Raw genomic sequence first — 24,825 nt, forward strand, 5'->3', positions numbered from 1 at the left:
AAATGAGGGTGGCTGTCCAAAATGGAATGCAATACACACATATTGGTTTATATAGCGCTTTAACAACAGCTGAAGCTGGAACGAACCGCTAACCTGGAAAATAAGGGAAATGCTGCCCCTTGTGGAAAAGAAAAACATTGCCGGAGGCCACGACCAGTGCTTTATTGGCACCCAAGCATGAAAAAACAAAACACAAATTTGGGAATGGCGCTCTACATCATATTTTCAATTCCCGAATAAATTTGTGAATGGCCTTGAATGAGTTAAACTGCCATTATACTAAAACAAAAATCTTATTAGTAAATCTCTATCGAAGCTTTGCAAATAAATTCAAAGGGCAAATCCTGAAAAGCAACCCCCCCCCCCCACCCTTGTGTGTGCTCAAAACCAAATGACTGTGACCTGGATTATCATATCTGCATTTTTATCACTCATCTGCATAATGACATCTGATAAAGCATGTCATGTACATTGCCATGATCACCATCAAAGGGCTATTAAGTAATACACTACATTAAAAGGACACAACCTCAAGGTAATAGTCCCTCACACTCTTATCCGTTTTCGTCCTTCTGCTATGCCGAACGATTTGCCTTCAGTTCCAGCTTGCCAGTTGAAAGCGGCTATGTTAGCTTTGTTTCCTCCACCCGTCGTCCTCGTTGCTTTGCTCGTTCTGTCTCTCCTTCGTCGCGTCCCGGCGTGGCGTTGGGCACCGCGCTACAATGTGTGTACCAAGATGTTCACATAGTAGACTGTCTCAGAAACGGTTCTATTTATAACCCTCTTTCATTGTTGCGCATCTCGATAAAACTACATAATTTATACTGTTAATTTACAAACAACCGAATTCTGATAGACACCCAGTTGCATACAAATAAGTCTGGCCCACGATTTGAATATGCAAGTAGCACCACGCGCTACGAACAGTCTCAGGCAGCCACACAATCCACACAAAAAAAAACACACAGATACACACGAGACTCACTCATTCAACTCTGTGTGTTTTGCAGATAAAAGTCCATCATGTCAACAGAGGAAAACAGCATCCATCTTAATATTGAGGACCAGTGTAAAGAATCAAACGGTAAAAAAGGAAAATGCACCAAGTGTGTTTCTTGCACTATTTCTAATGAGCTTTGCTCATACACTGCAACGCTTGTGTGGGAGGGAAGGGGTTTGGGGGATGTGGAGGTCAGGCATTCTGCCCTTGACCTTCACACTGCAAAACTGCATTGGCAAGATGTAACACAACACAGCTGTGCATGTGTGTGTGTGTGTGTGTGTGTTTTGCGTCCATATTAAAGCTTCAGCAGCTAAATTAAACTTTAGTGACAAAGCTATGTCAGAAAGAATATGCTTAAAACGCTCAAGATGCATCTCCTATAAATACCCTGTCAAAGATGTGTTTCTAAACATATTATACATCCTAGTGAGGAAGAGGCCGTTCAGAAAATGGATGGATACTTCAACATAATTACTGAAAACCTGCAGGCTTCAGGCTATGTCGTCCTCCATTGTGGAGCGAGAGCATTAAACACCGTACTAAAACAACAAACAAACTACAATCCCAGTAGGACCTATAAAGGCGAGTTTTAGGACTACATTAACATTCAATTCAACGTAAGAAACCTTACTCTATTATTTCATCAGAAAAAAAAGGTTAATTCCTAAGTTATATGGGTCTGGAGTTATCTCCGCTTGAAATGGGGGCGGCTGTACAACATACAATGCAATATATATTGATTTATTTAGCGCTTTAACAACAGCTGAGCTGTAACAAAGCGCTTACATGGCCCAAAAAAAAACAAATGCTGCCCCCTTGTGGAAGGGAAAAATATTGCCAGAGGTCTGACCAGCGCTTTATCGGTACTCCACGCAGGAAAAAAAAACAAAACCCAAACAGATTCGAAAATGGCGCTCCACCTCACATTTTTCCATTCCCAAATACATTCGAAAATGGCAGCGAATGAGTTAAACTGCCGTTGAAAGTTAAATCAACTGCTTGTGTGTGTGTGTGTGATTCTCATCTTGGTTTAACATAACGTGCTGCTTTTCCGCCTGTGTGCGGGAAGCCCTCATGACCAGTTTAATTACTTGACCTGCACCGAGCCATCAAGCATTCCCCAATCGTACTTCATTATTTTGCTCTCTCTCCACTAAAAATATATGGCGTGCCAATGGAACCTCATAAATGTGCACATTCAGCATCATAACCTTTAGGGTGCATCTGCGAGCGTGCAACAGGAGTGTGCTTCTGCGTACGCACACACACATAATGAGGTCTGACTCAGAATCAGAATCAAAAAACCTTTATTCGTCCCACAATGGGGACATTTGCTAATGTTAAAACCCAAAAAATAAATATTAAAACAAAAAAATAAATATTCAAACCAAAAGCAGTGCCAGACGATGTGCTAAAAAATGTGTCCACTGCAGTGCCAGGGTTTTTGTCATTTTCACTCAAATTGCAGGACCGACAGAATATTGAGTTTTAGGACCACATAAACATTCAAGGCAGCTTTAAAAACCTTCGACTCTCTTCTTTCATCAGGAAAAAAAAGGTGTTAATTCCTAAGTTATATGGGTCTGGAGTTATCTGAGCTTGAAATGGGGGTGGTTGTACAAAAGGCAAATGCTTCCCCCTTGTGGAAGGTAACAAACATTGCCAGAGGTCTAACCAGTGCTTTATCCAAAATCTGAACAAATTCGGAATGGCGATCCAGGTTAGATTTTCAATTCCCAAATAAATTTGGGAATGGCAGTGAACGAGTTAAACTGGCACTTTGGCAACACCGCGCACGCCCTTCACGCTGTGAAGATGCACAACTCCACATTTCATATGAAAACATAAGAGTACTGGTTGTCTATTCCAGGGTATTTATTAGAAGTTAGACTGAGGTTCATATTATTGTCTAAGATATAGATTGTATACTAAGATATAAAATAAATGCATTATCATGATAAAATATATTATAAATATGGATTCCATTGCTTGAGTTGCCCAAAATTAATCTGGATACGACTAAAATTAGAATACTTTTTTGATCATATTAAATATTGCTTGTCTAAAATTATATACTTTGTATACTACAATATAAAATGAATGCATTATCATTGTAAAATATCTTATAAATATGGATTCCATTGCTTGAGTTGCCCAAAATTAATCCAGATACGACTAAAATTAAAATATGTTTTTGCTCATGTTAAATATTGCTTGTCCAAAATGATATACCTTGTATACTACAATATAAAATGAATGCATTATCGTTGTAAAATGTCTTATAAATATGGATTCCATTGCTTGAGTTAAAAAAAAAATACATCTGGATGTGACTTGGTTGTGTTTATCCTTTGTGTCATGTATCCACTCTAAAAGCTTTTTGTCCAACTCGTCACGAATCTATTTCTCGATCCCTCCAGCAAAGAATGCTCTTTTGTTGTCAGTGGGCAGCAGAATTTTATTGCACCCCGCCACCCCTACCCCAATCACTAATTCTCTATAGTCAGCATTGAAAATGTTTCATTTTTTTAAATTCTCGGATGTCATTCTTCCATAAGCTTCAGTTTTACATGTGTCACCTCTCAATCGGCGTGTGTTGGTCTAAAGAGGTTTCCACATGCTGGTGTCAGTCACAGGAAAATCAATTTGTAACCTTGTGACAATGACACAACCTGATTTTTTTTGTAAGGATAAAAAAAAGTGTACGACGCATCCACAAATGATTTGGGTCATGATGTCTATTATAGTGGCATCTACTATTGGTCGAGAGGGGATGGATGCATTTGGTTTGGAGCACAAACACACGCACACTGATACACAGAATGGCCGTCATACTATAAACCAGATTACAGGCCAATCATCTTTTTTGGAGTTGTGTGTGTTTGTGTGTGGGCGTACGTGCATGCATGTGAGTTATAGGGCCAGAGAGCAGCAGCAGAAGAAGAAAAATCACATTTTATAAATAAATCATCTGGGTCCTTGAGATCTGGTGATGGGTGCCACACACACACACAAACACACGCACACACACATTCCTATTTCAATGGTTTTGTGAGGTCCGGATAACTCCAGAAAAGAGTGAGGACCACCGTTGCTGATAAGTTTAGAGAACTAGTGTTACATTTGAACACTAAATGTCACCCCATTTCCCGCTTCAACTTCTTTAAAAACAAAGAAATAAAAAGTGGACTTGAAACTGAAATAACAGCAGGAGTGAGGTTTCTGAATGGGTACATTTAAAGTCCTCACCCCTGTAGCGAATTTAGTTGAAATATTGTTTTACTTTTTGTGGTAGGAGCTTTTTCCCGTCATTAACCACGCACACACAAACATAAACACACACAGTGAGTAAAAGTAAAAAGTGTGTGTATCCAAGTGAATTGAAAATACACACCAAAAAAATCATTTTGGGTGAATTTGTGAGGACCTCTCTGAAATTTTAACAGATGCATATATAGACCTTCTAGAAGCCTTTAGAATGAAAAACTTGTGAGGACCGGCTAAAAGGTCCTCACTTGTCAAAAATGTCCTCAGTATGTATGGTATAAAATGTTAGTGGTCCTCACAAGGCTAGTCATACAAACACACACATACACACAGTCTCTCTCCCCCTCCCTGGAGACGATTTTGTTTATTTTGAGAAATGAGGATTTAAAGCCTGTGCGAGTAGTATGTGCATGTTTGGGGGGGAAAGAGGTCATTTCAGTGCGCATGTGTTTGTATAAATGTGTGTGTTGGGTGTGGGGGTGAGAGGGTTACTGTCGTGGTCCCTTATTTTCCCGCTGGTTTAATCCCTCACTAAGAACCAGTCTTTCTCCTTCTGGCTCATGCAGTGGCAGCTCATTTTCCCTGGGTGTATAAATGCTTTAAAAAGTATGTGTGTTTTGTATTTTCATGCCAACAGCATTAAATTGTTAGCCGGTATGCATCTGAAATCATGCAAAGCCTGGCTGGCATGTTCGGGTGTGGCCTGGCTTGCGTGATAACTTGCTTGCGCCACTTTGCTCGTTGTGGGTGTGCCAAGCCTGGCCAGTCACACCGTGACTGAGTGAGCTCATCTGTACTGGGTTTTGGGGGGGGTCTATAAATATTATAGACGCATGCAGTCGAACCTCTCAGCAAGCTACTGTATGATGTCATCCAGGAACACCACTCACGAAGACACAACACACACATACACAATGCTGCTCGCTGCCAAGGTGTAATAACCATGGCAACTGTAGGTGTGGTATGTAGTGAGGTAGAGACTCAAACTTCCCTTTTCATCCTTGTCTTCAATTAATCTCTCATGTTTTTTTCTTCTATTTATCAAGTGTGTTCAAAGTTTTCATTTATCATACACAGCACCCTTCACATCCGCGCCTCCATGGCAATAATGTTGCCAAGGTGAGAAAATAATAATACATTTCATTTCTAAGCGCCTTTCAAAACTCTCAAGGACACGTACCAGGGTTATTGGCATTGTCACTTGAATTGCAGGACCCACAGAATATTGAGTTTTAGGATTACATAAACATTCAATACAACGTTAGAAACCTTAGACTCTCTTCTTTCATCAGAGTTAATTCCTAAATTATATGGTCAGTTAGTATATCAGTCAGTTAATTTTCCTGCCTTGCTCACCTTGTGAGACAAACGAAACAAACGCTACAGAAGCTTTTCATACTTACCTTTCATCCCTTCTACCGCATTGAGCAGGGAATTCCTTTGCACTGATCTTCAGCCAGACCCACTAACACACTAAGCAGCTACGCTTTGGCAGCCGATCAGAACCAACCACCAAGGTTGAAGCGACACGCACGCATACAAAGTGGATAAAAACAAACTAAATGCTTAGAAAGCCAAACGTCTCCTAAATAGACGTTTGTTTTGGGTCATTCCTTCATCACATGACTTTGTGCTTTAAAGGACAACCGACACCATTTTTTTGTTTCCTAACTGACATCAGAAAAACGTTTTATAGCATCTAAAATACCCAAAACACAGTATTATATTTTTATTCAAATGCAAAACACCAATAAAAATGACTTCAAGTGTCCCAAAACTACTTTAAAATGACCCCGGAGATGCCGAGTTTCAGAAGGTCCCGCCCCCTTGTTCGTGATGTCACGCCAGGACGTCTTGCCTTGCTCTAGAATCAAAACAATGGCTTCCGATTCGGAGAAGATGCTTTTTTGTTACTCATCCAGTTATGAATATCATTCAAATAGTTCTGAAGAGGAAAGCATAAATGTTTGCAGTCGATTAAAGAAGTCCTCCCGTATCAATTCCAGCCGTCAGGACTCCAGTGTAGCATCCCAGAAAATGCACAAGATGGCGGCCGAGCTCCGTTTGAAATGGGCTGATTTGTCTGCTGGGAATTTGTGTCAACTAGTATGAAATAGTAGTCTTGGTGCAATACACAACGATTCACCATTGCGTTATTTATGTGTTTTCCTTCTAATTTCGCCATCAACACAGATCAACATGAAGTTTTCAGACCAAACAAAGTATGTGTCGCTTTTTCGGTCAGGGGCGTTCCTGACGTGACATCACGTCAGGAATCGTCCAACTCGAAAACAAGACTTCCGCAATATTCAGCGCGAATCTTAAAATGTAAAATATAGCTATATGCAGTGGAATCTTTGTAAAATACGCTCAGTAGAAGTCATTTGAAGTGATTTTACAAATTATGGACACAACTTGTGGCGTCTGTTGTCCTTTAAATGAACCGCACACGCCTGCGCGCATTGTTGCTGACAGTTGGCATCCCGTGAGACAGAAGGTGTCAGGAAGTCAACGTTTTTCCCCCCTGTCCTCCCGTTTCTATGGAGACCAAATGTGCAAAGCCCCGAGAGGTCGAGGTGGGAAGGGGAAAAGGTCTGAGTCGGCACACGTCGACTGATGGGGCCTGATTGACTCGACAGTTTGATGTCGCAAGAGGTGCGAGGCTGGATGATTTGACGTGTATTGTGCGGGCTTAATGTGTGTGATTGCGGGAGCACCCCCCGCGGAGGGAGGAGGGGTGAATTCTGAAGGGACTTGTATCCCACTGGGTCAGCATGAAACATGCTTCGCCTGGATCTTGCCCGCTTGCGTGGAAGACAACAACACAAGTCAGTGTAATTTGAGACAGAGAGGAAAGAAGAGTTGATCATGACAAATGAGGGAATTACAAATAACCTGCCAACGGTGACAGATGATGGATGGAATAGACCTGGAATATGTATGCTGACTTGGCACAAGCACACACGCACAAAACAAATGACCATTATTTGACTCTGAAAGCAAGGGTAGCCATTTTCCTTGTTGATCACACGCTAATGTTTCACGTCTGGGTGAACATTGCATATTTGAATGAATATGACAAAAGAGAATTGAGTGACGCATGCAGAGTTGTCGGGTTCATTCGTTCGTTGTCGTCCTCATCGACCAGGGGTCGGGAACCTATGGCTCGCGAGCCATATATGGCTGTTTTGATGATTGCATATGGCTCGCCGATAAAAATAAATACTACATATTTTTGCTTTTTCACTGTTCATTTCCTGTTGGGGCTGCAGTTGGCGGAAAGTGCAATTTTGATTGGATGATACTGACCTAGGTTGGCGGAAAGCGCCATTTTGATTGGATAATACTGGCCGTCATGTTGAAACAGGTAAACGGCCCTTTAAATAAGCCGACGAGTAAAAAAAAAAAAATGGCGAGTACACTTCAACTTGAATGCTCCGGAGGATTCGACTTTGTGGAGAGAAAAGGTTCTGATTCTAATTTGCAATGAAACAATACAATCCATTAAACAGTCGAATATCAGTGGCTTTTTAACAAGCCCCATGCTAACGTTAGCATCAATATAAATATGTGAGACACAACAGAAAGCTAGCACGCAAGCTAATGAGCAGTATGCAGGCTAGCGAGTTGTGTATTGACCCGGCAAGTTGACTTTCTTTCCGATCGTTTGGCTGGATTTTTACCAATCACGAGGAAAGGAAAACCATTCATGTTAATGGTGAGTACTATCACAAAGTTATTTTAAATAATACATTCTGGCATTTTGTTGAAAAGTGGCCGTGCGTGCGTGTTTGCGAGCGTGTATACGTGTGCATGACATTTCTAAATATTTTCCTTTTATGGCTCTCTTAGTCTTCGTCTAAAAGGTTCCCGACCCCTGTCATAGACTGTCGATCACCCTTGAGGATGCAAAACCTAAACGAGCCACAATGACAAACGAGTGCAAATGGAAACTAGATATGGATGAGAAGGAGTCATGGAAGATGGCAGCAGAAGCGCGTGTGCGCATGGAAGTGGGATCGAAGGGGCAGGCGCCAGGCATTGGCATAGTGGGATGTAAAGCCGCACAGCTTCAAGTGACCTTTATATAATATCATTACAGGCCCCTCCTCCGTCTCTCAATTACACTTGTCTTTTGCCTTGTCCTCATTTGCAAGCGAAAGTATTGATGGAGTTAAAATTGAAACAGATTCACACACACGGAGATCAGTGTACAAGCCTCTCTGACACGTTGAGGGGGTTTGGGGGTGACTGCAATTAGGGTTGCGCATCTTCTTGTTGCTCCTGTGAATTCTCAGTCAAATGTGCTAGCTTGCAAATCACTGTCTAAATGTTTTTGAGCAGTCGAATCCTGAGATTCTACAATCGTTCTTTGTCAGACCACAAGTTAATTGAGATGGAATAAAAAGCACCTCTCCAGCCAAGTAATTTTGAATAGTCAATGCCATCAAACAGTCACATTTTGTAACATTCATCCATCCATCCATTTTCCAGACCGCTTCATCCTCACTAGGGTCGCACGGGGGACACCGTGTATTGTCATTTTGTAACAATCAGTAAGAAAAGAAAGAAAAAGAAAAGTAACGGTATTATGCTACAGCAGCGCTATCAAATTCAAGTCCCAAGAGATCTGGCCGACTGCATCATTTTGCAGGACAAACAAAGTCAAATAATGTGCATTAACTTTGTGTTTCTTGCTAAAATACCAAAACCGCAATTTTTCTTCACCCTTTTTTCTTGATCACCCTGTCAAATAGATTTATACAATACAATACAATACAATACAATACAATACAATACGATTGGATTGGATTGGATTTGCCTTTATTAGTCTCACAGTGGAGAAATTTACATTACATGTATTTACAATACATATTGATTATATATAGCGCTTTAACAACAGCTGAAGCTGGAACAAAGCGCTTAACAGCGCTTAATAGCTGGACAAAAAAAAACATTTTGGGTGAATTTGTGAGGACCTCTCTGAAACTTTAACAGATGCATATATAGACCATCTCGAAGCCTTTAGAATGAAAAACTTGTGAGGACCGGCCAAAAGGTCCTCACTTGTCAAAAATGTCCTCACTACGTATGGTATAAAATGTTAGTGATCCTCACAAGACTCTCTCACACACACACACACATACGTACATAAGCCAATAAAGGGGGTGTGGGGTGAGGTATTGAGGGCAGGACAAGACATTGGCAGCTGTGGAGGGAGCGGAAGGCAACTCAGAGCGCATTGACGCATTTCAATTCGGAGCCCTCCAGTCATCTAATGGGGCGCCGCAATGCTTACTGACCCCCAATCTTATCGAGTCAGCGGCACTGCTTCAAACAATCAAAACATATGATTTCAAGCCAGGATGAGAATTACACCTTGATGCCAACGGTGGTACAATGTAGTCACAAATGTTACCTTGTTCCAAAAACAAACACACTCACTCATACAACTTTATTTAAAAATCATGCTCTCGGGCCATGGAGACACGACGCTTAGTTTAATGAGCTGATTTGGTTTCGATTCGTTGCACACGTGCAATCGCTAAAGGACATCTTTGCGCACATTCGCACACGAGTGCACCCTGCCCACCTTATGGAGTCGGAACGAAAGTGCGTGAGCGAGCAGGGAGATACGAAGCTTTATCTGATGGACGGATAGCTAACTAATAGGCCTCTCAGCGCTCACGCTAACGGTGAACACTGCTGATAGAGCAAGTGAGCGAGAAAAGCCAAGATGCGAGAGAATGGATATATGGAGAACCAAATTCTCCCTCTGCTTCTGACTCGAGTCAATTCATACGACTCAAGGGTACACCTGCACGATTGCATTCAGTTCTTGAAATAAAACCAAAGTCAGAGGATGTCATTTGTCACGGACGACCCTCAACACAGATGAATTTGGTGTGTGACTCCACTTTCAAGTAGCTAATCTCTTATTCACATCAGGAGAGGTGCGTTAGTGTGGAAGCAGAAGTCACCGCACAGGTTCTCGTTACTTCTAATCATATCTGGCCCGCAGACCAAATCGCAGTTTTGGAGCAAATTTCCCCATTGTGGGACTATTAATGGATTTCTGATTCTGAGACTGAAGGCGCCCGGCATATGTGTGGTGGCGGAAGAGCTCCGAGATGAAAGGTGTAGCAAGGCTGTCGAAAGATTTGCAAACAAATAATAGGATCTTAGAAAGAACTCTCAAATGCAGAGGGAGGAAGCTTAGGGACACCAGAGTAGGAGTTCTGTGCTCCCTCTTACGAGTACCAGTTCGTAGGTGAGCAACAGCGTTCTGGACCAACTGGACCTCAACCTGAATGATAATTTAATTGTGTGATTTTTGAAGATAGATTAACTTATTCACTGCCAGACAATTGTCACGGTTTGCAAGGTGGGATGGCGGGTGCGGATCCCAAAAAGCAGGCAGGAGGGAGCAGGAGGTTGTTTGACAAATTGTATTAAAATAAAGGTCAGCAGGAACAAAATGTAAAACATCAAAATCATCTGAACAGAAAAAAGTGTCAAAAGAAAACCAAGTGTAAAAGTCCGCCAAGGTTAAACAAACATATGCACAGCATACACAATGCATGCAACAAACAATGAACCGACACCGGATGGTCGTGCCCGGAGTCCTTTTAAGCGTCACTGATAAAAACGACCAGCAGCTGCGAGGCTGCAGGCAGGGCTGACGTCGCTACCCGTTGGTCGCCAACCAGATCATGACAACAATGTGCAAAAATGTGTCCAGGGTTTTTGTCATTTTCACTCAAATTGCAGGACCCACGGAATATTGAGTTTTACAACTACATAAATATTCAATACAGTGTAAGAAAACTTACACTCTCTTCTTTCCATCAGAAAAAAATAGTTAATTCCTAAGTTATATGGGTTTGGAGTTATCTGAGCTTAAAATGAGGGCAGCAGTACAAAATACAATACATACATATCGATTCATATAGCGCTTTAACAGCAGCTGAAGCTGTAACAAAGCGCTAACGTGGATAAAAGGCAAATGCTGCCCCCTCATGGAGGGAAAAAACATTGCCAGAGGTCTGACCAGCGCTTTATTGTCACCCCCGCAAGAAAAACCAAAACCCACAAATTCAGGAATGGTGCTCAACGTCACACTTTTCAATTCTCAAATAAATTTGGGAATGGCAGCGAATGAGTTAATTCCATTTTGGGGGGGGGTGGGCACTAGTGATGCAACCTAGATAAACCATAATTGAAGATAAAATGGGAGAACTTACACAAGACAAGAAACATGATCAATGTCAGCCTTTCGTTAACTAGCCCAACTCTGTGTTGTAACTGTGTGTTCTCCTAAATCCACTAATTTACTTGCAAGTCACGCTCTTAGATAGTGTTGTGTCCGTCCGCGCGCGCGTGCGTGTGTGTGTGTGTGTGTGTGTGTGTGTGTGTGTGTGTGTGTGTGTGTGTGTGTGTGTGTGTGTGTGTGTGTGTGTGTGTGTGCGCGTTTGTGCGCGGAAGCCAAATGGGAGCTCGCGGAGGGTGCTTGGTGGCTGACAAACTGTATTTCATGGACTTCGTTTAGCATGATGAATTTCTTGAAATCCCTTTAACGGTTCAACTACGGACTTTAGCCTCTGCGTCTCCTGATTGCAAAAAAATAAATAAATCTTGAAGATGTCCACACATACAGTATGTAACATATGCGCATGCATCTCTAAAGGGCACACATCTCATATTGAAACCGTTTGATTCTGTTTCTTTTTAAACATAGTCTTTCTAAATCTAAATTGTACATCTTTCGCACTTGATCTCCCGTGATGCAAAGGGGACAAATTGGCTCCCCGCTGAGCTAAATGCGCCTGGTGCCGAAAGCCAGATGGCACTGGCACAGGGACGCAAGGAGTGAAGGATGGATGCTAGGAAAAGACGGCGCGCTGAAGACACGGTGTGAGAGGGCAGCGTGGTGTGATAGTGATGCACAATTATAATCCATTAGTTCCCAGGGGTGAAAGCTGTGCAACCTGGTCAGACACCGTTCCGAGGAGGTCTTAAAGGACAACCGACATCACTTTTTTGTTTCCTAACATTAGAAAAACGTTTTATAGCATCTAAAATACCCAAAACACGCAGTATGATATTTTTAGTCAAATGCAAAACACTAATAATAATGACTTGTCCAAAATGACGTGTCCAAAATCTGCAAAAAATGAACCCGGAAGTGGCCAGTTTCAGAAGGTCCCGCCCCCTTGTTCATGGTGTCACCCCAAGACGTCTTGCCTTGCTGGAGGATCAAAACAATGGTTTTGACAAAGATTTGGAGAATATGCTTTCTTGTTACTCCTCCAGTTATGAATATAATTCAAATAGTTCTGAAGAGGAAAGCATTCATGTTTGCAATTGATTAAATAATTCATTCCGTGCCATTTTGAGGCAATAGGGGGAATGTACCACTAAAAAAGAGACAGAAAATGGCGACAAAGCTCCGTGTAAGGAATTAATCAGCCCGCTTCCACAGGCTGATTAATTCCTTACACGGAGCTTTGTCGCCCTCTTCTGCCTCTTTTTGGTGCAACACAAAGTTTTCAGACCAAACAAGTACAGCAAAATGCATTGACGTGATGGAAGGACTGCTACAATGTGTCCTTTTTCGGTCAGGGGCGTTCCTTCAGTGACGTAGGGTGAGGACTCGTCACCAACTCAAAAACAAGACTTCCGGAATATTCAGCGTGAGTCTTAAAACGTAAAATATAGCTATATGAGGTGGAATCTTGGTAAAATACGCTCAGTAGAAGTCATTTGAAGCCATTTTACAAATTATGGACACAACTTGTCCGGAGACGTCGGTTGTCCTTTAAATCAAACTGTACTGCGAGAGAGCCGGGGAGAAGATTGCGAGTGGCCAAGAAGAAGTCGATGACACATTATGTAAAGCTGTCAAGCTGCGGTAGAGAGAAGATTGTGATGTTAGTCTTCTGCCGCTGATGCGGGAGGTACAGTGCCCTCCAAAAGTATTGGGATGTCAAAGAAGATGTTTGGGTTTCAAATCAAAAGATGGATACCAGACAATACGTTCAGAATTCGGCATGCATTTCGTGGTGTTGACATCTGGATTTGTTTATTTTTTGTGTTCTTTTGACTTCAAGATGGCGCCGTGAGAGTGGCCGACTTTCCAGCAGCTCCTGTATTTAATTTTTCTACTTCTTTCATTCCTTTTTCCCAGTTAGCCGTACGTCGCTTCTAGCCGTTAGCAGCCTGCCAGCATTACTATGAGAATTCAAATGACAGAGTCGGTCGGGATAATGTACAGCAAAACACAGCCATATCTGAATATTAGGAACAACATTTCTACGCAGAGCCAATTTCGATTTCAGCCTATGATTTCTCTATGACGCGCATTTTAACACTTGATCCTATGGCGTCAGCTCAACATTGGCATGAGTCAGAGCAAACTTCACACGCACAAAGTGAACATGCTGAAATTCTGAAAAACAGCCTTTTTATCTCCTTGTGTGGTTGAGAATGTTTTTTTAGGATAATCACGCGAATAAATAGGTTGTTATTTGGGTGCAATGGTCTTTGGCCAACAGAAATGTGCACATTTGATTTTGTCATTTTTCTGACACACATTCAACGCTCATTATTCAAAGACCGTCCCACTTTATGACTACGCCACTCAGGAAAAACGCCTAAAAACTAGTGCGCACGTCATGAGCTTTGATGTATTTTTTTTATATTTTTTTTGAGAAAAATGCTAAGTGGATTCGACACATCACAAACATTATTGCGTTTCCTTCGCAGTAGCCAGTCGCTAATTTCATCAGAAAACAAGGCTGATATTTGATATGCTAACCACATGAGTCAGAATAAACACAACAAAAAACATACATGGTTCAATCGGCCTGAACATGACAGATCCAAACCCTAAACCTCGTATGATATCTGGATTGTGTCAATGACGCATCAGCAAGCCTCTCGTCTCATGTCAACGCAGCCGGGGGGCCATTGTACCTCCTGTCTGCCAGCTCTAAAAACGCTACCGGCAAATGGAAAATCAGGGCTAAAATGCCGTAATTCGAATTAGCTCTGACTCAGTGCGCTCTGAGCACAGTTAAGGTACAAAATAAACGCACCTCATTTACCAGCCTAACCATTTTACAAATATTATGCTAAAGGCAGTGCGTTTTGTGTTGTGTTTTTTCCCCCATTCGGCACATCACGAAAACAACAATGCACTTGTTTTCCTCAAAGGAACATAATTTGTAAATTATATTTCATGTCTAATGTCATCAAAACAATCAGTTTTTTATTCAAGGACCGCAGTTAGAATTTCACAATTTCATGACGTGAAGCGCCATTCCCAAATTTCTTCAGGTTTTGTTTTTTTCTTGTGGGTGAGGGTGCATTTCAAGTCCAACCTCTGGCAATGTTTTTACCTCCCACGAGGGGGCAGCATTTACCTTGTGTACAGCTGCCCCCACTTTTAATGCAGATAACTCTCCAACCAAGTAAGCTCGAAATAAAATTTTTTTCTGATGAAAGAAGAGAGTCTAAGGTTTCTTACACTGCATTGAATGTTTAATTAGTCCTAAAATGCAATATTCTGTGGGCCCTGCAATTTAAAGGACAACCGACGTCTCCGGACAAGTTGTGTCCATAATTTGCAAAATGGCTTCAAATTACTTCTACTGAGCGTATTTTACAAAGATTCCACCGCGTATAGCTATATTTTACGTTTTAAGACTCGCGCTGAATATTCAGGAAGTCTTGTTTTTGAGTTGGTGACGAGTCCGTACGTGACGTCACTAAAGGACCGCCCTTCACCGTAAAAAAGACGCATTGTAGCGGTCTTTCCATCACGTCAATGTATTTTGCTGTATTTGTTTGGTCTGGGGACCTCGTGTTGCACCCAAAAGCCGCCAGAAGGCCAGAGGAGGGCCTTCTAAGGAATTTCATAATAATTCCATATTTCATAATATTTCCATATAATTCCATATAATTCCATATAAGGAATTTATCAGCCTGTGGAAACGGAGGTGGCCACTGGAGGTCGCTTTTTTGTGCCTCTTTTTTGGGGAAGACATTTTCCCCCAATGTTGCCTTTAAATGGCACAAATAAATTATTTAATTGATTGCAAACATGTATGCTTTCCTCTTCAGAACTATTTGAATCATATTCATCACTGGATGTGTAACAAGAAAGCATATTCTCCGAATCTGAAGCCATTGTTTTGATTCTCCAGCAATGCAAAAGACGTCTTGGCATGTCGTCACGAACTGGGGGCGGGACTTTCTGAAAATGCCCAATTCGCAGCTCAATTTTTGGCAGATTTTGGACACTTTAAGTCATTTTTATTGGTGTTTTGCATTTGACTAAAAATATCATACTGCGTGTTTTGGGTATTTTTGATGCTATAAAACGTTTTTCTGGTGTCAGTTAAAAAACAAAAAAGTGACGTCGGTTGTCCTTTAAGTGAAAATTACAAAAAAAAAAACTGGCACGGGAGTGGACACATTTTTGCACATCGGCTGGCAATGAATAAGTTAAATGCAGCACTCAATTTTCCAACATACATTTTTTTTTTTTGTCACCAACCGGCACCAGAATAGCAAATAATGAACCTTGACATTAACCAGCCCCAACAATCCTGAAAGGCGATGTGTAATTGAAGGGTACTGTACTACCTGAAAATGGCCCTTGAATCATGAAACCAAAATAGAAAGACAGTGTTCGGATAAGGCACACTGTTCTTCAAGAGTATACTGGCACGGTATCAAAAAATATATATATATTAGGATTGTACAAATTGGACAAAAAAACAGAAGATTGATAAACAGATAAAAGTTTATGCACAATTGCATCTTCAGTCAGAATCAGAAAATCAGAATCAGAAAACCTTTATTCGGCCCTCAATGGGGAAATTTGCAGTCCACAGCAGCAATTTGAAAGGGGATGGGGTGGGGGTGAAAGTATAGAAAACAAGATATTCTAAGCATAACAAAATAAAAATGTCAACTGTATACTGTGCAAATGTAAATGTGCAAAACCGTTTCATAAAGAAACTGTACACTACAACTGTCACTACAATTCTATCCAAGAGGTGGTTGTTGTTTTGGACTGGCCACATTGTATACATGCGTGCATGCGTTGGTGTATTTGTATGCTGGCAAAAAATAGCTACATCTGACTGGAACAGGTGTTGAAACATCACAGCACACAAACACGCAGCTGAATACTGGAAACTTTTTATAACCCTTATAAGACCTCATACAGGGGATTTGGTTAACCGTTCTTGGAAGAAAGGTGAAAACGGGACAACCTCAATCCGAAATCTTCACTGTGGAACATTTGGCATTGTAAAACGAATGGCAAAGAAGGCCGCAGATTTTGCTTGTCATCACGCAGACGATGCTTGGCAAAGTACCTAACTATAGATGGTGACAAACGAAAAGAAAAAAAAAATGCAGTGATCCAAAGTCACCCTGACACTAACGTACTTGGAAATACTTTTTTTTTTTAAACAAATGGAAAACAAATTGCCTCACTGTGAGAAAGTGACCCAACTGACCCTGCCGCAATGCGAAAACTGGATTCAAGTCTCTCTTCATACCAGCGTGCGGATTTAAAATTTTTGAATAACCGGCCTTGATGTTTCTTGCTAATTCCCATCTCAAGGCTACCCCACTGTGCGCCACACTTCAAAATCAACTAATGCTTCATAATCTACACTCCAAAATAATTGGGAGCGTCGAATTACCGCAAAGTTAAAGTATCTACCTCCCATTGTGGCGTATATGGAAATAAAAATTCAGCACTGTACAGTTTTCGCACCACTTTAAATGGCTTGGAAAGTCAAGAGCCCAAGGTAATGACGAGAAAAAAGTTGACACGACAATTTGAAAACAATCCCCATTTTCCGTTCGCAAAAATCACTTACACGTAGGCAAGGTGAGTAATTGGTGATTTCACACAGAAAAAACTAAATTACCATTTTTGTCCTCAATTTTAACTCATTCACTGTCAGACGCTGCGCAAAAATGTCTCCACTCCAGTGCCAAGGTTTTTGTCATTTTTACTCAAATTGCAGGACCCACAGAATATTGAGTTTTAGGACTACGTAAACATTCAATGCAGCGTAAGAAACCTTAGACTATCATCTTTCATCAGAAGAAAAAAGTTAATTCCTAATTTATATGGGTCTGGAGTTATATGAGCTTGAAATTAGGTCAGCTGTCCAAAATACAACGTAATACATTCATATTGGTTTATATAGCGCTTTAACAACATCTGAAGCTGGAACAAAGCGCTAACATGGAAAAAAAGGGAAATGCTGGCCCCTTGTGGAAGGGAAAAAAACATTGGCAGAGGTCTGGCCAGTGCTTTATCAGTACCCAAGCAAGAAAAAAATACACAATTACCAAATACATTCGTGAATGGCAGTGAATGAGTTAAAATAATGTGCGTTTGATACCACAGAAGCTAAGCTAAATGTTGGTTTTGATCCTTGGTGATCCGCCGTTGGTGTTTTAATTGTGAGGAATCGGCCAACATATGCCTGCAGTCCAGTGAATACAGTACATTGAAATGCTAATAAACATGTTTTTAAATGTTTCTGGATGTTATCGCCATGGAAACAACCAATCGAAAATTTTATTTGGGAGTAGGCAAATGCTCATACAAGTGAAGGCTTTAAGGTATCGGTTTCAGTTGCCATTTATCGACATAGTCATTGACGATACGACGAATAAATGGAAGAAATACTTTTGCGCTGATTTGCTGCTTACTAATAAATCTGTCTGTCTGTGGATGGATTTGATCCTTGTAACACTCACAACTGACATCATGACAGATGCAGGTGAGTGGCCGACACCAGAATGAAGGCTAAATTAAAAATGGATGTCAGTCCGGGCAAGGGCGGCAACCTCAATCTCAGCATCACAGCAATTGGCTTGCTGGTCAAAATATTTTACATTTTAATACAATATTTTCAACTTTATGGGAGGGAGGGATAAAACCAAATATTTTTTTAACTATTTTGGCCAGTTTAGTGCGTGAAACAGGATTTTGGCTAGCTTGCATAACTAGCATTTTTGAAAAAAGAATAAATAACGTAAAAATGGATGCTAAAATCATGATTAGCACATCTAGCTCATTATTCTGAGATGTTGGGATTTGATCTTTTCTGGCTGTGGCCATCCAGTGAGGCTTTTGTACTTTCAGGATCTTGATGTTAGCTGAATTGGAGGCTTGCAATTAGCTAGCTAACAGTACAAGGTGATTATTTTTTTGCATATTGTAAACTGGGATTGGAACAAGGCCCTAAAGACCTCAAGTTAGATACTACACAGTGTTTAGAAAATGCATGACGTGATGACCGGATGGATGAATGAATGAGCTGAAAAGAACAGAGCAATGTTCTTGCTATTATAATTGCAATTCCTTACGGACATTCTCCTCTGTGAAGTTGACATAACTGCTCACTGACTCGTTGAATTAACTCAGTGAATCTGAGGTGCGGAATTTATTGAGAGCCATATCATCAATTTAGACTTGACGAAACAACATGCTCAGTTTCGATGTACATCAAACTAATGGTATTGATTAAACAATACATTTTCTTCCCCTGTGTTTTTGTTGCCTGTGTATTGTTCTGTCTTCAGTATTTCCTGACTCTTTGGGAGCACAGTGGCCCAGAACTGTCAAATCCGTAAGTATACACACAAACACACACGCAGAGTAGGTGTTGATGATGCATTTTTGAAGACAAATCTTTGTCCCGCAAAATCAGCAAAGGACAAAATGTTGTGGTTTGAGCAATAGCAATCCTGTCCTGTCATGCTAAGACTGTTCTCATGCATAAGCCATAACAAGTGGAACTACCGTATTTTCCGGTGTATAAGGTGCACCCAAAAGCGTTGATTTTCTTCAAAAGATGACCCTGCACCTTATATGTGAAGTAATATGGATCCATAGCAGGTCTCGCAACTACTGTTAGCAGCCATTGACCTCATTTCCCCCTGTAGAAGAAGTAGTGCAAAACCATAGCCTTTACTGTAGCGCCTTATAATGTCCTATGCCTTAGCTTTAGAAAACTTTGAAATACAGTAAAGTCTTGTTATATCGATATTCTCGGGAGTCGGAAAAAAATATCGATATAACCGGACTATCGATATGTCTGATCCTGCGGCATGTAAATTTCCTCCTTGCGTTCATAGAAATAATATCGTAATAAGCAGTACTATCTATATAAGCAGTACTATCGATATAACGAGACTTTACTGTATGTATATATTTGGAAAACTTTTTTTTCATTTATTGAAGATGCATCCTACAGTCTGGTGTGCCTTACACATGGAAAAAGTTTAAAAATACACCATTCATTGGGGGTGCGCCTTATATTCCTGTGCGCTTTATACACCAGACAATACGGTACATTCGGTGCATCTAAAGCCTTGATTCAATGCTCTTGTTCATTGCAGAGTGTCACAAAATTTTCCTTTCCAGCTCAAAATGTACATTTATAATTTGATTCCTCTCGCAAGATCAAACTTATTCAAATAGGTCACGCCATATTGCCACAACATTCAATATTGTACACACAAATCACAAATGAACATTTAGCACCAAACATGCATTAAACACAACTTTGATGATCAATACACCAGCTTCTTACAATATTTTCTTCGGACAATCCAAAGCCCAATAAAAATTGACCCTTGTCCTCTGACCCATTTTGTCTTCTGAACCCAAACTGTCTCGACCCACTGCAACATCTCCATTCAGGACCACTGCTGTATGGAAAACCCTGTATGTGTGTGCGCACAGTCAGCCTAAAGCCAAGCAGGCCCAGTCATAATGTGTGTGTAATGTCCCTGAGGTGGATGACGGTATAACTAATACTTGAATTATAGCTACAATTACACATCACGCTGAAGCAAGATTAGAAAACAGGCATGACAGGCGCTTTACGTCTCTCTTTCTCTCTCACACATAAACGCATGGCCACACATACATAAAAACACACGTGACACGAAAGTGTACGTGTGGAAGCAAGTAGCCCAGGGCGATGTACACTAGCAAGCAGCCATGTTTCTCCCACAAGCGACTGCAGCGATGCTGTCATCTCCAGCATGGTTTTCTCTCTCTCTCACTTTCTCTCTCTCTCTCTCTCTCTCTCTCTCTCTCTCTCTCTCTCTCTCTCTCTCTCTCTCTCTCTCTCTCTCTCAACCCCCAACCCCCATCTACCATTACCACACAGATGCATGCAGCACACCATTGCACACGGTGTGACATCACGCCACGCATTTAGACCTGATGGTAGGAGAGGATAACAAAAGTATGATGTGCTTAGGCCTTATTGTCACCATGCAAGGCGGCTGCCACATTTCTTATCCGTCTCTCACACACTCACGGGCGATCGTCAAAAGATATTCCAGGTCGCCATAAGTACATCGAAGGCCCTGAGGAGCAAGCAGGCAACCGCCGCCAAACCCCCCCCCCATGTGAGGCTGTTTCGTTTCGATCATATTAATGATAAAGGTGGGCCTTGGCCTCTTCTCTTCCCAAACATAATGTGGGCCAGACCGTGATAGTCACAACTCTACTTTTCGGGTTTTCTTGTTGGTCAAGGATGGCTGATCAAGATCAAGGGCTGGAAAAACAGCCACCCATTAACTCATTCACTGCCATTCACGAATGTATTCGGGAATTGAAAATATCACAGAGAGCACCATTTTTTTCTTGCTTGGGTGCCGATGAAGCGCTGGCCAGACCTCTGTCAAATGTTTTCCCTTCCACAAGGGGGCTTAATTTCTCTTTTTTTCCATGTTAGGGCTTTGTTCCAGCTTCAGCTGTTGTTAATGCACTATATAAATATGTATGAATGGCATTTTGGACAGCCGCCCTCATTTCAAGCTCATATAACTTCAGACCCATGTAATTTAGGAATTAACTCCTATTTTTCTGATGAAAGAAGAGAGTCTATGGTTTCTTACGTTGCAATGAATCTTTATGTAGACCTAAAACTCAATATTCTGTGGGTCCTGTAATTTGAGTGACAATGACAAAAACCCTGGCACTGGAGTGGACACATTTTTGCACATCGTCTGGCAGTGAAGGAGTTAAGGAGGAAACATGATGGCAGTCACGACCTACATGGGCAACAACACAAGAAGTAATTCACAGACATGGAAACTGTTTTTCCACTTGGTTGATTTATCTGATATATGACAAGTATTTGGTCTCATTGGTTGAAATGATTACTACGTATTTCAACAACCTTTATTTGCCCATTTACTGGGGTGGGGGTATATTCTTGCTCTTGCAAGCTTTTCCAAATCATTTCAATTGAAGACCTAAACTGTAAATGGGGTTTTCTCACAGGTAGCCACACAAAATATAAACTGTATTTTTCGCTATTTAAGGCACACCCAAAAGCCTTGATTTTCTTCAAAAGATGACCATTTGCCTTATACACCGGTGCTCCTTATATGTGAAGTACTATTGAGCCACAACAGGTAGAAGAAATAGTGCATAACCCAGCCTCACCTGTAGCGCCTTATAATGTGGTGTGCCGTATATTTGAAAAACTTTGATATATTTATATATTTGGCTAACTTTTTTCATTCATTGAAGGTGCGCCGTATAGTCCAGTGCGCCTTATGTAATAGAAAATATGGTACACCAAAAATCCACAACATCACTGCTGGGGAATATTGACGTCCGATTTAAGATATGAATAAAAAGATCATAATGTTCAATTTTGATTGACAGTGGCAGGTGGTATTGATTCACCTTGTTCATTATCGCGGTTACAGTTTGAGGTGGTACATAATTCTGTTTCATGTGTAAATCTAGCAAAGTGTGTTTTATAACAATGTTTTAAAAAAATCCCATCTGCATTATCACTCGTTTTTGCCATTTTGGCCCATCCCCCTTTTGAGTCTTTAAACTTGGAAATTCAGAAGACTGCGACGTGCATTCGCCAATACATCAACTTAAATTTCGAACACATTTTGACCTACCCCATTCCATAGAGGCCACTGCAAAATCAATTTGTGCAAGGTCTCTGCCGAAGGACTCCGCTCGCTTACTTTGACCTATTTTCACACAACTTGGAAGATCACAAGTCCCAAGTCATTCACACCAATGCTTTGGAAACAAAGCTGCCGTGACACTGATCTTTCTTGACGGTATGTACCAATCTATAAACACCTTACTTACATTCACCAACCCCAGTGAACTGACCGTAGACAAAGCGGGCTGCCACACAGTATCAAATAACAAGCGCAATATAAATGTATGGAATCCATGCCCCTCCAAAGACCAACCAGCTGCTTCTCACCTGAGGCAAGGCCGCGTTGATCTGACGCTGCAGTACGTCCCTCTCGTGCAACGCCCCCTGCAGTTTAGTCTGGGACTGGATTAGGGTCTCCTGCGTCTCCCTGAGGGACTCGAGTAGCTTGTCCCTCTCATCCAGCATGTTGACCATCAGCTGCTCGAAGTTGGCCTCCTGCTCGGAGCCATTCGAGACGCTGCCGGCTCCTCTCGGCGGACCGGCCGAGTCCCCTTCGCTGATGGTCGGCATCACCTCGCACATCATCTCTGCTACGCTGGATGTGTAGGGACGATGTGAACTGTCTGTTCAAGACCGGTGCGTGTGTTACGTATCAACTGAACTATGCATCTTAATTGATTGGAGGCCTCAAGCTTCAAAAAAAAAAAAAAAAACGGGCAACGTGACTTAATGATCATTTGTGTTGTTTTAATCGTGCACCATATTGTATCGGATTGAATGTTCTTACCTATTCAGCGTGATGGAGATGATGCAAAAACTGGCGAGCTTTCATCCTCGTAAACCACCGTCCTCCTTTCTCCCCGTGTGCAGATCCGCCCAAGCCGGCTCGCCATGCACTCTCCCGCTCACATGTACCAAGCCCGGCGTGACGTGATTGACAGCTTAGGCGCGCGTCCGCTCCGAGGGGCGGTGTCCGCGAGCACGGCGGGGATCATAGTACGAAAGAATTCCAAAATGCCAGAATGGATACGTGACAGAACGTCTGATCTGCTCTTGGAGGCAGTCAACGTCTATGAATGTGTGCGCGCGTGTCAGAGAGTGAGTCTTATTTGCATCCGCCTTCTTTGCTTCTCCCCCCCATAAACCCCCCGCCCACACACACGACCCCCCCCCCCCCACCCAACGCATACACATCTGCAATTATAACCAGTCTACCGCATATGATGTCCACATACAAGGTCAAGTTTGCTTCACGGGTGAACGTGTACTTCTACAGCGCCATTTGCATGATTATGACCCAGTAGCTCCATCACAACCACACAGACACGCGCTCATCACTACTGCGTGATTGCACACTTGGATGCACAGCGCTCCCTGCAGGATCTCCAAAATAGTATCATGCTATGCGTTTGTAATGGGAGACATAAAACGATATGACAAGCCTTCGGTTTAAATGTTCGAACGTGTGCCCTATAATTTACATATTATATGGAAACAAATATGTAATAGCCTCACAGTGTTTTCTTTGCTACAATCCAACCCGAAAATACAATAAAAAAAGCTACTTTAGGCCAAAATTGTGTAAAAGTATTTATAGTGTTATGGTAATAGCAATGCCGTACCTCTCTTAAATTTAATGGAATGGAACTCTAATAAATGATATTATTAGCGTGCACTTTGATCTTGGCGTCAAGCTGGAACATATCCCGACTGTCTTATAATAATCATAATTTTCATTTATAAGCGCCTCAAAACTCTCAAGGACACTTTGAGCTTGATGCAACACACTGAGACATGTCATCAGCTAATTGCAAAAGACAGACAAATAACACATTTCTCATATTGTCTTGGTCAAGATGGAGTCATCAATTTACATGTTTTGAGTCATTTTCGAATGTAAGAGAAAGCCAAGGCAGGAGCTTGGATTTGAACCCGCATTTAATCCTATTGCATATACAGTAACAGTTTGAAATGTTAGCTTTTAGTAACAATTTTAGAAATTTATGCACAAGATTTGATTTTGCAGGCAAGATAAAATAATATTTTATAAGAGATCAGGCCCGTACATGCAAGAGCTGATAAGTGCCGAATACGAAAAATACAAATAAGAACAAAGTAAGAACGTAAACAAAAATAAACCCCATGAATAATGTTCGAGCTGTCTGTTTACTGGTGTTGGGAAAGAACAGATGTATAAAAAGATGGATGAACAGTGTCACTCCGCGATAGTTAAGCCACCAGAAATGATCAATTCCTCGGCACGCGCATACTTTGGCACTTTGTTTTCATTATTTTTTGAAAATCGAGGTCCACCGGGTAAAAATTCCCTGCGAAACGTAAACTGAACATGTGTCAGTCACAATTGACGACACTGAGATATTATTCACTGTGTGTTCGATGCAAACTCAAATAAAGACGCGTCGAATCTAAACATTACGTTCGTCATTTCAGGGCCTTCATTTGTTCCAAGAATGAATCACGCAGTTATAACTATGTTTTCGGTGGAAAAAAAATCGCGGAACTTGTTACTGCTGTATTATTGGCAACGTAAAATGGTTACACCCTGACTTCAGT

The 24,825-nt window shown here is 41.5% G+C and overlaps 1 protein-coding gene and 1 long non-coding RNA gene across 7 annotated transcripts in view; one reads left to right on the forward strand and one right to left on the reverse strand.

The window, feature by feature from the left end:
• The window catches only part of LOC148890059 (uncharacterized), a 53,343-nt gene extending 32,630 nt beyond the window's left edge, over positions 1 to 20,713 (forward strand). For both annotated transcript variants that reach the window (XR_016116753.1, XR_016116752.1), the window contains 2 exons: positions 1,011 to 1,084; positions 18,896 to 20,713. This is a non-coding gene — a long non-coding RNA (uncharacterized LOC148890059). The remainder of the gene's footprint in view (positions 1 to 1,010; positions 1,085 to 18,895) is intronic.
• The window catches only part of ppfia4 (PTPRF interacting protein alpha 4), a 56,295-nt gene extending 31,507 nt beyond the window's left edge, over positions 1 to 24,788 (reverse strand). For 4 of the 5 annotated variants that reach the window (XM_089011268.1, XM_089011269.1, XM_089011270.1 and 1 more), the window contains exons 1-2: positions 23,039 to 24,788; positions 22,579 to 22,874 (exon numbers count right to left, since the gene is read on the reverse strand). In XM_089011268.1, coding sequence (XP_088867394.1) covers positions 22,579 to 22,836 — 258 coding nt within the window. In that variant the 5' untranslated portion in view covers positions 22,837 to 22,874; positions 23,039 to 24,788. The remainder of the gene's footprint in view (positions 1 to 22,578; positions 22,875 to 23,038) is intronic. The other variant, XM_089011267.1, reaches the window with a different exon arrangement.
• Between the last annotated feature and the right edge of the window lie 37 nt (positions 24,789 to 24,825).

Source organism: Hippocampus bargibanti, linkage group LG12 (genome assembly GCF_051943395.1).
Source record: "Hippocampus bargibanti isolate YZ-2025 linkage group LG12, ASM5194339v1, whole genome shotgun sequence".
Taxonomy (NCBI): Eukaryota; Metazoa; Chordata; class Actinopteri; order Syngnathiformes; family Syngnathidae; genus Hippocampus; species Hippocampus bargibanti.